The 17,363-nt window shown below is 40.3% G+C and overlaps 1 protein-coding gene and 1 long non-coding RNA gene across 3 annotated transcripts in view; one reads left to right on the forward strand and one right to left on the reverse strand.

Moving 5' to 3' along the window:
- LOC140366915 (astrotactin-2-like) overlaps positions 1-17,363 on the reverse strand; it is a 259,612-nt gene that overhangs the window by 171,265 nt on the left and 70,984 nt on the right. For both annotated transcript variants that reach the window (XM_072453128.1, XM_072453126.1), the window contains exon 4: positions 144-296. In XM_072453128.1, coding sequence (XP_072309229.1) covers positions 144-296 — 153 coding nt within the window. The remainder of the gene's footprint in view (positions 1-143; positions 297-17,363) is intronic.
- The window catches only part of LOC140366921 (uncharacterized), a 262,861-nt gene that overhangs the window by 134,877 nt on the left and 110,621 nt on the right, over positions 1-17,363 (forward strand). The window lies entirely within an intron of this gene.

Raw genomic sequence — 17,363 nt, forward strand, 5'->3', positions numbered from 1 at the left:
AGAAAGTCAAAGTCTCCTAAAAAGGGCATTATATTTTTAATTGCAATGTATAAACTGTTGTAATATTTTTTTGATATCAATAACTCCCTGTGCTATTCAGATGCTATAAGAGTGTTTTTAGTGTGCTTTTATGCCATGCGTACCTCTGGTGTGACTGGGGATCCTCCTGCGGCTGGTGGACGAGCTGTGCATGACGTGCTGATACTGGGACATGTCTGATGGCGTGTTTGGAACATGGAAACTGTCCTGGAACCTCTGCATCAAATCCTCCACTGACTCTGTGTCCAGGTCGACCGCTGAAAAACACAAAGCAGAGAGTGGCAGGCGTGTCATTGGACAGGTCAGGAACTCAAAGCTCTAGTTAGTGAGTTGTGCACACATATTAAGTCCACATGAGAGTATTTAGAGATAAAAGAAGAGATCCAATCCATTTATGTTCAAAAAAATATATAGCAAAATGCATTTTCTTCTTTAAAATAACAAATGTTTTAGTTTATGTTAAATACCACAGCTTAATTACAGAAAAATGAATTATTTTAATCAATGCAGTTAGACCCAAAAGATGGTAGGGGTGGGCAGTATTCAAAATACTCCAGTTAGGGCAGTCCTCCTGATCAAGCCTAGATCACAATTTCAATCCTATCATGTTTTATTCTTCCTTTAAAAAGCAACGATAAGCATCTTCTTCTTCTGAAAGATCACGCTCCACTGCTCACTCAGAGCATGGCCGAGGAAAGGTGTCTGCTTTTGCGCAGCACTGCATTAGATAAATAAGCACTGAAATCCAAGACGATCTAAGTCGATCTCACAAAAAAATCTGATCAAATCCTTTTCTATATTACTATATATACTATATTTTTCTTCTATAATGTATTTAGTTTAAAGCTGTACATGCTGGATTTAGTGTTCAAACTGGCAATTGATTGCTTGTATGCCCTAAAGAACTAACTATAGGTTTTACTATAATACACTATATTTTTATTGTCATATCGGCCAGCCCTATGATGCGGTAAGCTTTAGCCAATCGTGCACACTTATAAAAGCACTTTGCTCCCATTTAATATTGCCATTGGCATTTTGGTCACAGCTAGTTAACACTGAATCAATGTGGCTAATCTGCTGCTAGCTTTGTCAGCATTATCCACTCACACAGAAAACGCAAATGCTTCAGGCAAAACAGAAGCAAAGAAGAGCTGAAACAAAACGCAGACCTCAACAAAGGCCCTATGTCACAATAATTCCCTGGCCAATATAGTAAACAACAAAATGTATAACTAACTAACAATGGGGAATCAGTTTCAGTTTTGCTGCTAAATTCTGGAACAGACTTGCTGAAAAACGTAACACAGCCCTAATTTTATCAGCACTCTTCTCTTTAAAGTAAATGTATCATTATTTATATTTTTTTAATCTATTATATGCATTATGATTTGAATGCATATTCCCTGTCCTATAAATCACTTTGAATTATTTTGTGTACAAATGGTGCTCTACAAATAAACGTGCCTTGCCATACCAAAGCTTTTTACTCATTCAACGCCTGAAAACCATCAAGCAATTTTGTCTTTAATGTAATGTCTTTATTTGTTTTAACATTTTTCTTTTATGTAACACAATCTACTCACATCAAGCAGCAACAGTGTGGAATCCTGACTTGCTCACTTGACTGAAAATATCAACATTTCCTAAGTCTAAAAACAGCACTGTTTTGAAATTTGCCACAGAGCCGTCCCGAAAAGATTGGCCCATTCATCACCCTTGTGCCGCCACCCACCCAACTCACCCCCACCTATCATCAGCATCTTTTGATCCGTCACCTCGCTTCTGAGTTGCCCCCTGTCTGTGAATAATGGTGATGCGTTGCTCCCAGCGGAGGATGATTGCAAATGCCGATGAGCAAGACCAGGAGAAGAGAGTAGGATGAAGAGGACATGGGTGAACGCAAAGAGGCAGGAGCCTTCACAATGTATTTGATAGCTCTGCTTTGTGGAAGAGCTGCTGCTTTGATTTTAGAACAAATGTTTACGTTGCAGTTATGGTTTAGCCTTTGTGTAGTTCTTTAAGGAAACTGTCAATGCTGATGTGAATGTAAATCTTATGTGAGATTCTAAGCTGGCAGGACAACCATTTAGAGGCTGGATGGAATATATGGCTTTCTTAGTATGGTATAGAAACTTTAAGAAACTTAATTAGGAGGAGCATGATGTCACAACCAATCAGAACTATGATAGAAAGATTAACGGCGTAATGGACGATTTTTTTGCCCATATCTGAGTCTCATTTCCTCGTGGCGTGGACTGCCGATTAGTCCTGCCACGTATCAAGCATGGAGCGCACCTACCGCTCACCTGCAGCCTCGTTCTGGCTCGTCCCCAGGAGAGCAGCATGTTTCCCTGTGTCTAAGCGCATGGATCTATTATAATATAGTTCCCTCAGTGTACAGGACAAAATCAAGACGGAGATAGACTGTTCGAGCTGACTCAGAAGAGACGGAAATCTACGGGAGACGAGAGATGCGATGCGATCCGTCCATTATGCCTTTAAGTATATTAAAATGTATACAGTACATCAGTAATAAGGCGCTGGTACAGCTGGCAGCCCGGTGTAAACGCTCTCTCTTCTTTCTCACACTTATTGTGCTTTATCTCCTATATTTTGTAAATATAGTTAGTATATTTTTTCTATTTTACTGTACGATAGGGACACGCGCTGGAATAGTTTTTTAATTCAACTGTTTTTGACTTTTTTCGGCTGGATTTGAGCGTTTTTCGTTGCGTTCGTTGTGTTGTTGTGACGTGAGCTAGCCCCCCCCGCGCCCTCCGGCCGCGCTAAAGTACGGCGTGTCGTCGGTACACGTTTATATACACGTTTATATGAAAGAGGAACTTCACGAACGATCGGGACACGCACTGGAATCGCTTTAAATTAACTTGTTTTGACTTTATTCGGCTGGATTGAGTGTTTTCGTCGTGTCATGGCGATGTGTCTTGGCTCTGAGCCCCCCGGCTCCGGCCCCGCCCCCCGGCTCCGGCCCCGCCCCCGGCTCCGGCCCCGCCCCCCGGCCGGCGCCGTACCGCGTTTCCACAAAGGAGGAACTCATGAAACTGCGGAGAACAGTCGTCTTACCCGGAGATCGTCACGTTATCCCGTCGCAATACTGACCTAACCTAATACTGATGTGCAATTCTGTCGTATGTGCAATTGCTGTTGGAATTCATGTGCAATTCATGTGCAATTACTGTGAAATTTATGTGCAATCTATGTGCTGTCGTGACACATATTCATGTGCAATTACTGTCGGGATCACATGCAATGGTATTTATGTATTTATTTATTTATTTGTCTATGGGAGTTTTTATTTATTTATAGGAGATCTTCTGCTGAAAGTGTTTTTCAGACTTCCTATAAGTGATCTGTTCTTCTGTATCTACCTCTGTACCTGCGTTGCACCAATGAAATTTCCCCATGTGGGACAATAAAGGAATATCTTATCTTATCTTATCTTATCTTATCTTAGTAAAACAATACGATATTCATTTGTATGATTTTCAAAAGATGATAGTGGTTGAATGATGATCAATAAAGTAGAACAACTTATAGGGCCATATTTTGGCCCCAGAGGGAGCGTTAACGGGAGCCTTTTCCAGGGGGTGGGATCAGGGTGCTATTTTGCTACCATGTCGACCTTAACGCTGGCTTAAAGAGGCTGGACTTGGCCGCTGGAGGCTGGAGTGGGATGGTACCAGTCCATATATGATGATAGTGTTTGAACCAATGACTGATAACTGTGGCATTCAAAAGCACCATCTGTGGTAGAAAGATGTGAGCAATAATATTGTTTGAATTGTTTTCATTTGTCCTAAAAATCGAAAAACAAAAATAAATTGCATTAAAATAAAATAGAATATCAAAATACAGCTTCGGAGCTTGACTCAATTCACCTTGATTTGTTTTTGCGCAACGCGGAGAGCTCGCCGTCATGACCGAGGTGCCCGGACTAAACCCAGACTAATAACGCGCACACATCTCTGCTCATAAACTCGCCATGGGAACAGGTGATCCTGAAGTGCAATGACCTGCATTAAGGCCAATTCATACTTCATAAGAAGCGAGAAGTTTGTTCCTGCATCTCAGGCTGTAAGAAGAAGGCTGTCATTCTGTTCTCACAGCCTTTGTTGGGTAAATGGTCACATTTATATAGCGCTTTTCTACCATCAAGGTACTCAAAGCGCTTTACATCAAGGAACCAGTCACCCATTCACACCCCAGATAAACGCAGACACTGGGGGCAAATTGGGTTAAGTGTCTTGCCCAAGGACACAACGGCAGTATTCACATGAGGCAGCTGCAATCGCACCGCGCGTGGAGTCGAACCGCCGACCTTTGGATCAGAAGACGAGCACTCTACCACTGAGCTACTGCCGCTCCAGTTCTTGGGCAGTTCTTGCAGCTGGTTCTTGACACATCACCTGAGCAGATGTTTGTTCGGCAGGGCTGTCTGTCAACTAGGCTCTGATTGGCTAAACCCTTGATTGTCATTCTTACACATAGAACACTTTCTTATTATTGTATATAATAATGCTGAAAGTCTTTTTTGAGGGATGAGACCAGCCACAGCTCCATGCATGCGCGCTCACTCTTTCTCCCCCCTCTCCCCCGTTCACTCACATGTCCGTGCTCCGCCTGTTTCATTGCATTTTGCGCTTCTCAATTCAGTTCCTGTTTGACACATTTCTCTGTGAATGTGTGACTGATTGTAATACAACCTGAAGCATTTTGTAGCTTAAAATACAGAGAACCGGTCTGCAAAGTCCCCACTGTCTCCTCTCTCCAAAATCTCTGTGTGTCTGAGCTGGTTTATCTGCTTCCAGCACATCGGACTAATTAGAAAAAGTGGGTCGCCAGAAAAAAAGTTTGATAAACACTGGGCTAAAGAATATCAACTGAGCTGTATGATAATAATCTCCATAGCAACGGCGTGGAACCAGCTATTGGGGATAACGGGGGGCGGGGTCTTGAGGAGTTCGGCTGCAGTACTTCTGATGCCAGAGCCGAAACCAACTTTGTTCTTGTTCTCGCAGCCCTAGGTAAACAAACAAACTTCTTGCTTCTTATGAAGTATAAATTGGCCTTAAGTCCCAGGGCCCGGCCTCTGAGACCCCGGTGACAACAAGGACTGCATGAGTCACCATTACGCACAGCTGGACCAGTTTCAAGCAGACAGGATTGTGGCTGAATGTGATGATGACGGTTACTCTCTGAGCTGAGCACATGCAAGTCTGCACGGGCCGCGCAGTAACAGGTGTCCAACGTGGGAGGTGGAGGTGTCCAGCAAAGAGCTTTGAGTGCATAACTTCGCTGCGCTGTTTACGTGAGTGGGAGAAAAAATAACCACATAAAAGTTGATTTGAAGTTGATTACCACGCCCTCAAGTTGCTCCACCTTATATTTTGGCAAAGTCACGCCTCTTCCGAATTCCACCTCCTGCGCTGTCATCAATTGCTCTGACTGCAAGGTGTGACGAAATGAGCTCCGCTGCTACGCCCACGTTCACGCTAACTCCAGGGCAAAATACGGCCCATATTCTTTAAACTAAATTATTAAAATAAAATAAAAGGTGCTTTAGTTGCACTTCCAAATGTATGGAATGTATGGATGTGTGGGCCGAGTTTCTAAGGGTAAAAAAAGGCTGTAAAACACTGAAACTACCATACATACAAACAAACAAACTCCTATAGGTTCTGTAAGTTGTCTTCCTTGAGGGCATCGTCAAAGGACACAAACAGACTTGAGAGACAGCATACTTGAGAGACGCGACCTGCAGCTGAGCGAGGGCGCTCTTTAACAGTGCGTTTGAGGTTAACTGCTTTCATACATATTTCATGGCCTCCTGGAAGTCTCCTTATCTCCCTTTCTTTGTTTTATATCAAGGCAAAAGCTGCGAGGTCAAACTCTTGTGCCCTGAGTTTTTTTTTTTTACAGCCTTTTGTCCTAAGTAGTATACCTATACATTGTTTGCCAACACGAGGGCTGTCAAAGTTAAGGCGTTAAATTTATTGAGTTGAGCTGCAATTAATCATCGTAAATTTACACATTAATCATGAATTAACAAATTGATCACACATCAAACAAAAGTCTGTTGATCAAACACACACTTTTAGATTACTAGATTACGCAGGGACGCTTACCTGTAGACCTGGCCAGTGGTTTAGGCAGAAGACAAATGCTAAGGGCGCATGATGATGGGAAGGGCATCATCCTTCATGTGACATAAAGGAGACATATATACAGCTAATGAGCATCCTAATAAATAAACAATAAAACACCTGAATGCGTCTGATTCAGCATAGCCTATAGCGCAACATCAAATGCATAACATTTGGAATGCAAAATAATGTTCTACATCCAATTAGCTTTTAGTCACATATTTACTACTGCAAATTTGGATTTGTTAATCCAAAATACCCCCAGATAAATGCATACAGTATGGCTCTGCGTCGTGCTACAGAGCCAAAAACGCAGCAGAGAAGTTTAACATGAGAAAAACAAAGTGTGAGTGCAAAAATTACACCCACAAACCTCTCGTTTGCTCATGTTAGTGCTCAGTTTAAAAAATCAATACAGTGATCCCTCGTTTATCGCGGGGGTTACGTTCCAAGAAGAACCCGCAGGAGTCGAAATCCGTGAAGTAGAAACCTTTATTTTTTTTACAGCTATTATACAATGAAATACTCCATAAAACATTGAAAGCAAGGAACAAAACCTTTTTACAGGCCCAAGCATTTGTTTAACAAATAAAAGTACTGTATTAACGTTTGTACTGTACTCTCACCGGCCTCTCCCGCAGCTCACACGCGCGCTCTCACCGCCTCGCAAACTTCAATTTGGCAAGCGGTTTTACGTACGTGTACATATTAATCCATAACGTTATTGACACACGGGTAGAGAAGACGCGGAGAGACTGTTTAGCCATTTATCAGAATGCAGAACACAATGCATGATGCAAATCCGCGAAGCAGCGAGACCGCGAAAAGTGAACCGCGATATAGCGAGGGATCACTGTATTAATAAAAATATGCAGTTTTACAACGCACATGGAAGAACAAGCACAAAACACAGTAGAGGCTTTTAAATGTATGAGGTGTACCGTAGGAATGTCGCAGGTGAATCATTTCCCTTGCGTCAACTTTGCGTGCCTCAACACCACAGTTTGCGGTGCATGTGGTACAGCCCATAGGCCATAATAATGCATGTAAATTGAGGTTGTACTTGAATTATGGCAACAAATATAACAGCAGAACTAAGTGACAGTGTGTGTGTATGTACATTATTGGTCAATGCAAAAATGACATCTTGAAAAGTGCCTGGTGTCAGCTCACAGCTGATTCTCATGTTTCACTTCTACATATATAGAAACAATGCACAGCACATGCTTATGCTTTTACTACACATTTACAGAGGAGGATTATGGCAGACTGGATAGTATTTTATTCATGTGGAGTTTGGCTGCATCTTCTTACTGGATTTTAACCAACGCTACATTTACTTGCAGTTTATACGTTTACCTGGACCGAGGAAGAGGAGGAGGATTACAGCCAAGTGTAGAGGGTTAGGGTTAAAAGCAATATCCAAGCTTTCCTTGTTTATAATACAGGCTCAAAACAACAGACAAGCAGGAGTGCAGAATGGGCATTGTGGCTCTTAGGCCTCTGTTTATTTATGTGTGAAGAGACGTATACGGCAATTTGCAATTGCTGTGTTTTCTACCCGTTCCTTTTCCACTTTAATTGCCTAATTCTGACATTGAGTTTTCTAGGCCCTCTGGAGTATATTCAAACTACGAAACACCAGCAGAGACTATCAACTGTGTCAAAACTAGCGTCAATAAAACAGAGAAATATGCTGTTGAGGTCATTATTAGGCTTCACAATTTAACACCCACTTCTCAAAAAACATGATTGAAAAGCTAAAGTGTATCATTTTGTGTTTAGGGCCGCTCACTCACCAATTTTGTGCTCCACTGGGATCTCATTGACGTGCGTATCAAACTTAAAAACCGTGTGCGAATAAATGTGCTGTCATTTGCCTGGTGATGGACAGTGTCCTTATTAAGGGTCCACTGGGGTGACAAGGAGTCAACACTGGGCATGTAAAAATAACATTAACAAGCATCCAGGCCGCTGCAGCACAGCACTATTTATAAAGAACAATTGTTAATCTTCAAATACAAGATATTTCGGTAGGAGACGAGAACATTGGCGACAAGTCATGGTAAACATCCTGACAAAAAGACTGACATCGTATATGAGGGGGATGCTAAGGGAGCTATTAAAAATAGCCTTTGTGAAAATAGTTAAGAGGTATTAGAAGCACAGCCTGTAATTCTTGTAGTTTGGAATACATAACTGCCAGATGAAATATAGAAAACAGTTTAATGCCTGGTTTATGGTTTAGTCATGTTGTTCTTACAGCGCTTAACCTTTTTTATGTCATTAATTTGAATTTGATTCTGACCTCGGCATACCTGATATTATCTGAGATGACATGTCAAGTCCGTCCTGGAGTCAAACATACGAAAACAATTACAGTAAATTAAAGTTGCATATTGATAAAATGGGAAAATAAATATTGAATTGATGTACCATATTCCCCGTATGTACAACACAAAATGCAATGTAGGACTGTGTCTAAATTTTACATACATAGATACAAGAAAAACATTTCTGAACAAATGAAAGCATTTTTAGTCAGCAGACTTCATCTGCACTTGCCTAATGCACAATATGTTCAAATACAATTACTGAGTGAAATCTGAGACAATGGCTCCTATGGATACCTGTACAGAAAAAGATACCTATTGCTGACAGTGGACAGTGGAAGGAGTGGTTCTGTCAGCAGAAATGTGAAGAACTGACTACAGCAAGAAAAAAAAAGCCAAATGAACAGGTATAGACCGAGTCAGACTGCTGATCCAGCTGAGGGGAGTTTGTCAGAAAGTGGACCCTTTGACCAAGGCTCCCAGTCCATAAATAGTACTTGACTCTTTTTATTTGATGTAGGATAGCAGGGATATTTGCCTCCTTCAAGGTGTAAGACTTGGAGAAACAAGTCAACATGTTGTACTCTCCTCAGCAATGACCTTTGTCTGGAGGAGGGGTTCAGTTCCGAGTGTAGCAGCCCGAGATAAATCCTTCTAGTTATAGATCATGTTGGACACTAAAACAGAGATTTGGGAAATTACTCAATAAAATAAAATGTATAACAAGACACTATCTTTCATTTGATTGACTGCCTATTACTAAAAACATTAACATTTACTGAAACCTAACAACTTTTAAAGAAAGACCCTAGCAGTGCACTGGCCCAAAACACAATTGAAAGACTTGAAGCTAGAATCATCCAGGAAGACAGTAGTTGGTAGTTTTTATTACATTGCTCATTCACCTTGTCTAAAATACATCCTTGCTTCTGACAGTGTGACTGACAACGCACCAGAAACAGCTCAATTTACTGTCCTTTTCTTGTCATGCATTAGAGAACAACAACAAAGGAGGACATTTGGGTTCACCTGGCTACAACCCCCTCAGTGATCATGGCTTTTTACATTTGCACTCACAAACATACGCTCATTCATACAGCAGATAATAAGTGTCTTGCCCAAGGACACAATGTCCGCATCCACTGCTCTAAGACCGAGCCACTGCTGCCTCATTATTGCCATTACTGCCAATGACAGTATGAGGTACACCTTGTTCTTGCAAGTTTGAGGACAACAGATGAAAGCTCCAAGTCAGATTAAGCAGATTTACACATTACGACTGCACTACAGACTATAGTACAGGGTCATTCTGCCTTTTCCAAATGAACTAACAAAGTGCTGCCCCTGCATGTGAATCCATTAAAGTACAATATTGTGACGTTTTGGTTAAAGTTATTACACTTCAATAGAAGAGGTGTTTGAAATAATGTGTAACAGTTAAAGTGTAAATTATGACTAAGAAGGATTTTCTGCACTAAGCATCCTTTAATTTCTCTGTCCTGTGTACAGAGGCATTTACTGTGGAGGAGCGAGAGAAAAAGTGCTATCTATAGCTCGCCTCTTTGCCACGGGCCAGAATAAAATATGGATGTGTCGCTGGGTACTGCAGCAGCTGAACATGCAGAGGGGAGTGGTGACCTCTAAGTGCTCCAGACAATTCACTGCTAGATAAAAGAGATTATTATTATTATTATTACAGGGCATTAAGATTTAGACACTTCACGCAACCCTTTTTTTTAGTTTGAAACATTGTTCTTAGCTTATGTGGCACTTAAGAGTACAGTGACCTAAAAATGTATGCATGAATAATTGCATAGGTAAAACTTTAATGAGCAGTGTGCAGCGGTGACGTGTGGTCTATTCCTGACAAGAAACACCTGGAAACTCCATCTGTAAGAGCGGTAAGCAAAACTCCTCTCAAGCAAGCAGCTGCAGGACCGTATACAGTTATGCTGTGTACAGAGTGAATTAGAATGAGTTTGCGTGTGCCGGTGCAGTGGGAATAAGACACAATTGATTTAGCACACGTCTGCACATTTCAGTTTGGCTTCAATATGATTTTCTTCTTCTGCTTTTGTTTTCTTTTTGCCTTTTGAAGCACCACTTGGTTTCATCCAACTGAGCCAAACTTAAAAAAGTGTGAATCTTTCATAGTGTTAAGATTTTGAGGAATCCGCATACTGAGAACAGCGAGAATTTGGCCCTTTTCAGTCAAAAATCAAAACACAGCACATCTCAAAGAAACTCAAAACAACACAATGAACACCAGGCGAGTTATGTTGTCCTTTGTCTTTTATCGATTTGAGTCATTTTTATTTTGTTTTTAACTTATGTATGTGTTTATGTAGTTTACCGTTTGTAGTTTTATGTAATATTTGGTTGTTTTTGTTTTCTTAAATTAGTGTGTGAAGCACTTTGGGAACAGTCAGTGGTGGAGTGGTTGGGGCGGTGGCACACATGTCAGGCTCCATTTACATCAGCCGCAGTGTTGTGAGTTTGAGTCCCAGCTCTGACGGTTTGCTGTGTGTCCTCCTCTCTCTCTCATCTCCATTTCCTGGGCCAAAACATCCTTTAAAAAGTGGAAGGATGGATGAATAGGGAAAATACAATGAATTACACATTCAAAACGAAATTGTCTTTTATATGCCATCTCCAACTCAAATATGTACTTTTTTTGGTACTTTTTATAACTGAATTAAATCAGTTTTTTGTCCACTGATTCTCCTTTTATGTCATAGCATTTGTACAGTCAATCTGAGCATGGGTCAATAAATGCAAATACCAAATTAATTCAGTGTGGAAATTGGCTCTGGAATATTGGAGAGCAGACATTATCAGAGATGTATTGAGCATAACACATGGGTGACCAGCCAAAACCACACTTCAAAACAACCTCATGAAACTGGCTTACAAGATGGCATACGATCGACCCAGGCATCGATCTGTGGCCTTGGTGCCTACAAACCCATCTCTAAAGGTACAGTATGACTTTCTTTCGGTCTGCGTCTGTCATACAGCCCCATGTGAGATCGCATTACGCAGGACGCAATCTTCAACTCACAATGACACTGATTCATTGCTTTAGGCTTTCTAAACGTTGTGGGATTTACAGAATCACAACATCACAGATCCAATTGTTGAAAAAAGTTGCAGCACAGTGACAAAAGATGACATCCAAATGTATGTGTGTGCACTGACAGTTATTTCATAAAAATATGAATTCAGTGCATATTGAAAACAGGGTGATAAATATATATTGATTAATAAAAAATATTGATCAAAAAAGACAAGTTTGAACCAGATTGGATTATGAGCATCCCTTTAGTAAATTGAAAACAATGGCAACGAAACTAAGTCGTTATTTGCAAGAGTTTCATTCAAACGTTGCCGTATTGAGGATGTGTTGACATAATGGGGTGAAAATGTGAGTTTTAAAGTTAATTAAAGGCGTAATGGACGATTTTTGGGTGCCAAATCTGAGTTTCATTTCCTCGTGGTGTGGACTGCCGATTAGTCCTGCCACATATCAATCATAAAATGCACCTACCGCTCACCTGCAGCCGCGTGTGGCTCGTCCCCCGAGAGCAGCACGGTTCCACGTGTCTAAGCGCATTAATCTATCATAATATAGTTCCCTCAGTGTACGGGACAAAATGAAGACGGAGAAAGACAGTTCGAGCTGACTCATAAGAGACGGAAATCTACGGGAGACGAGAGATGTGATGCGATCCGTCGCGCTAATAAACAAACGCACGTGTGTGTTGTATCAGTCCGCACGGGGGAGTGGCATGCGCACTTCTGCCTGAGTTCTCAAATCACCGAAAAATTGTCCATTGCGCCTTTAACTCAGATTACCTTCTGCCTCATTTCCGAAGCCCTTAAAGTTCATATTACAGTTTTTGACACATTTTGGTGCATTTTTGGCCAATTTCGGTGTTTCCACGTATAGTTTGTAATTTTTTGTACGTACACATGCTTTATAAATGAGACCTCTAAACATCACACACTGAACTCTGTCACTGGCTTTCCTCTGCACAAAACTTCACCGAATGCAGCAATGTGATATGCGTAATATGCAAAAACCTTTTCCACCTTTTAAGTGGACAAGTTGTGCACATCTGTCTGTGCAGCGCTTCTTTCTTATTTAGTCAGACTTAATAACAGACGACTAATCTCCAGCGCTGTAAAAGCCTTCTCCAGCTGCACTGTGATCTGACTGACACAGGATGTGGGTCAAGTCAAGAAATGTTCATTTCATAGCGGGGCCAGTTGGGCTTGTCAGGCTAACCAGGGGCCGCTGTGTCACGTTTCCGCAGTATACGCACCTTTACATTCAGACGCGTCTTAATTCATTTCATCATTAGGCTCTTTTTTCTACGAATATGAGTATGATTGTAATAAATCACTGTATTATATAAGCTGTGTGTACTTACAACATTTTGTGGGCGTTAACTCTTGAGGAGCAGTGAGGTGCAGACATTTTTGCAAACATTCTAAAATATAGATTTATTATACTTTTGTTGTGTTGATAATGCATCCTAACACTTTATTGGCAATTGAAGAGCCAAGTGCCATTGAAGAGCCAAGTAATAAAGGATAGTTTGTAATAACTCCAGCCTGTTTATCACATGGACAGAGACGACAAGCTGTTTACTGTATGTTATCAGTACAATACTTCAAGCTTAAGCTGCAGCTCTATCTCTTTATATACTGATCGACAAAACACTGTTCCAGGCAAAACCTTCATCTGGGCTCCTTTTTAGGTAAATGTAGTAATATGATGACAAAAATTGTGCGTTCACAGTTCACCATTTCAAAATTAGAACGAAAATGGGAGTAAATCCAAAACTAAACCTGGACTAGATGAAAACATCATTTATCATAGTTTTGTCAGATTGCATACATATACATTACAAATAAGACATCATTTAAAAACCGTTGCTCAGTTTATATGTATACTACTTTGGATCACACTAGTGTTGTACTTGAGAAAATGTGCTCTTGCATAAGTACAGTTTTTGGCTTCTCTGCCTACACCTGACAGCTGAATAATCAGATGAGAAAACAAATGTACAGTGACTCCAATGGGCTATTTGTGTAGCCTACATGAATGTTCCAGATATATGTCATCTATTTTTATACAAAAATGTTTTTACAGAGACTGTCCACCTTTTTCCTCGACTGAGACTTTGTCTGTGTTTTCACTGTATGCAGCACTCTTCACAACGCAATGGTAATGGAAGGAAAAGATGAAGATAATGACAAAAACTGATATATCGATATTCCTTAGTACAATATTATATATATATATATATATAATATATAATATATATAACAATATTCACAATATTATTTAAATTTCAATATATTGCGCAAGTCTATTCCAAAGACATATCAGACTATTGCCATTATCTGCCATTATATGCAAAAGTGTCGGTGTAATCCCTCATTCGTCCAGGCGTGTTCCATAGTAGAAAAAGCTTCAGTTGTAGTCATCTGGACTCAACTTGAGTCCAGATGACTACAACTGAAGCTTTTTCTATTATATGCAAAAGTCCATTTTGTTTTCCTAGTATATTAAGAAGCCCCTGCCAGGGGACGACATATGTACTTTAGCCGAAGGCTAACTCTGGTACAATGCATCAAATGGCCACATATATGTCCTAATTGTACATGGTCCCCTTTTAAAATAAATTAAAAAATAATAATGATAATCTTTAAGAAAGAAGAATGATAAGGACAAATGCTGCACTTGTGGCACCTGTGGCCTTTTCTGTATAAATCAGTAGAAAATTATTTGAAGACTTGCAGTTAATGTCATAAGTCAGGCAGTTTTGATTTGAATAAATTAAGGAGGATAAAAGGGGAAAGCCAGCTGGAACACATTACACCTGCAAAAATATGTTCAGTTTCATATTAAACCTTTTTGCACAAAAGGAAAGTCTTAATAATGCAGCATAAATATTTGATGAATGTGCTTGTCAGAGTGTGAAACCTTACAGAAAGTTCAAGACTTAATTGAGCATGAGTGGCTTTAATGTCCAGCATGAATACAGACGAACAGTAATACAAAAATATAACAAAATAGACGTTTTAATGGAGGGAGAGACTGTGGGTCTCAGAGATTGGTCTGGTCCAGTTAAACATAATGTATTCAGCCCTTAAGTACTGATTTATACATTTTACTAAAAGTATGCGCTGCTCAGTGGTCGAGTAGATGGCTAAATTTATGATCTTTAAATGAAACAAACACGGCTGGGTGAAGAGTAAAACGTTGCTTGACACACAAAACATTTATTTTTGTTTAATCATGTCTTTTGTTATACAACCCTTTTTCCAATATCCTTTCCTGTTCTTTCACTCCCGCTATTTGAAAGCAAAATACAGAAGAGTTAAGAAAAACATGGATAAAGCTGACTATGAACATCATTTTGTAATCGTGACCTTGCACCCTCTGATTACTAATCAGATTATCTTTCAGTTGAACACAGAATTCCACTCGCGTTCAATTCCATCAAAATCCTTTCCTAAATCCAAAGACTCTGCAGCAAAGATTGAAAGTGACAGTCCTCATTTGTTTAACTGTCTGTGAAACAAAAGCTCCAACTGTGCACGGGCATATGAGCTATGACAATAATCCCCAGGGATAATACTGGAGCGTCCGGCTGAATGGGGTCTGTCAGCAAGGACAAAGACAAGCCAAAGACTGGGATTTTGTGACGTTAGGAGAGATGGCATCAAAGAACAGGTGGGATGTAAACTAATGGCCAATACATTTAACTAAGTGTATTGGATATAGAACGGATGGGTCAGTGTGAATGCGGTGTGTGGGAGTTCAAAGAAGTTTATACAAGATTGGAATGTTCACAAGCAGAACGGCAAAATTATATGTCAGAAGTTTTGCAGACCAAAAACAAACTATGCGTCACAGGCAGTGCATGAATGTGACCTTGAGAATAATGGGTAACATCGGGACAAGGGAGAAGAATGGAATTAAGTGCACAGCAGTTCAGCAAATTTACAGTTCGGGGGCATATAGTCCAAGATAGGGCATGTTATAGTCATTATTAGTCATGTTATAAAAGTATTTTCTCATCATTATGTTAAAGGAACACTCTATTGTCCCCGTAGGGAAGTTTGTCCTCTGCATTTCGCCCATCCTTTAATGCTGTTGGTCTGTTGGTCGCAGCTTGTCAGGAGCAGTGCCTGCCACAGTCCAGCGCCCCGGGACCATTTCCAGATCCTGAGCTAGAGCTATGGTCAAGACTAGATTAGCTAGAGAGTTTTGGTTGATGAGAGAAACGAGTTATCCACTGGTACCTGGTAAAATATAGAATAAATACACTGGCTGTCCAAAAAACAAAGATGCAATTTGGATTCATCTAAGCAAATACATTCGGTCTGAGCCTCCTCCTGGAGAAGTGCTGCAGGTGATGATCTTTCAGCTGTAACACAGTATTTAAACCAGTCTGATGCAGTGAGTGTCTTCTCATTTCTGGAAGAAAAAAAAAACATGTGGAAAGACGAATCCCGTGGTCATGGAAAAGATGTCAGTGTGTTTGAGAGGGGTTAAATCATTTGCATCAAGCAGAGGAAACATCTAAGGAGAAGCAGACACTAATGTACTACAGATCTGAACCTGAGAGTGTTTGAGCTGGAGAAGGCTTTGTGCAGTGGTCACTCTCTCACATCATCAAGACAAGATCTGTGTTAAAAGAAATGCTGGCTGGACATAAATCTTTTAATATTGCAGAAGCTTATTGCAACTATGTCACAGCGAATGTGTGCTGTTATCAAAGCTAAAGGCGATCCTGCGAAATATTACAGTGTGTGCCCCTTTTTTCAGGGGTTTAGTCTGGCCTGGTCAGATGCCCACTTGATTGATAAGATAAGATAATCCTTTATTGTCCACACATGGGGAAATTTTGGTTGATTGATTGATTGATTGATGCATGTTTGAAAAATCCTATATTCTCTTGCATTCAAGGCTAATCACAAAATGTCTGTTTTTACCTACTTTGCCCACAGCTCTCTTCTTGTGATTATTAAAAAAAGAATCACTGATTTTAATTAATCAGTGGATTTATATACCTTTCACCACACCCAAAACCCTTTACAGTGCATTATTTATTCACTCCACACTCAGTGGTGATAAGCAACTCTTCAACTATTGCTTTAACCCCCTGAATAATATTATTATTCAGGGGGTTAAAGCAATTTTAGAAATTCTCATTTCATTGCCTGGCGGGTTATAAGATACTGACCGCGATATCGCGGTTTAGACGTGTCTAAATTCAGTTCCTCATTAGACTCCTTTCTACAGAAACACAAAACACACAGCATTTTGAAGTTTAACATACATGTTGGAACAGTCTCTACTGTACCCTATGTCCTTAGTCTCTCTGTGTGAGCTGATTTATGCTCCTGGCTTGTACTGAGCAAGTGAGTGAGGAGAGAGAGCGAGAGGAGACAAATAATATACAAAGAATGTCACAAACCATCTGTTCTACAATTGTGTGTTTTATGGAAGTCCTTTCTTTCTAATTGGCCATTTTCGCTCAGAACCAGCTCTTTCTTTCAGCCTAACCTGCAAATTAACACAGAAGGAAGTTATTGTGGAGGATTTGGGTTTGCCTTTTATTTGAAGGACAACTTCTGATAAATAATACTTCTTGACACTGAGGGGAAAATTGGAGTAAATATTCGGAGCTGAAAGGATAATTGAGCAGCGAGGTCAGTAAACAGGAAAGATTGCTAGTTAAATTATTGTGGCAGATTATAAGAAGGGTGCTTGAAGGTACTGTATATCAAATGTATTATGGTA

The sequence above is a fragment of the Eucyclogobius newberryi genome, unplaced genomic scaffold, assembly GCF_026437365.1.
Source record: "Eucyclogobius newberryi isolate DKJ021-1_F unplaced genomic scaffold, fEucNew1.0.hap1 SCAF_2, whole genome shotgun sequence".
Lineage (NCBI taxonomy): Eukaryota > Metazoa > Chordata > Actinopteri > Gobiiformes > Gobiidae > Eucyclogobius > Eucyclogobius newberryi.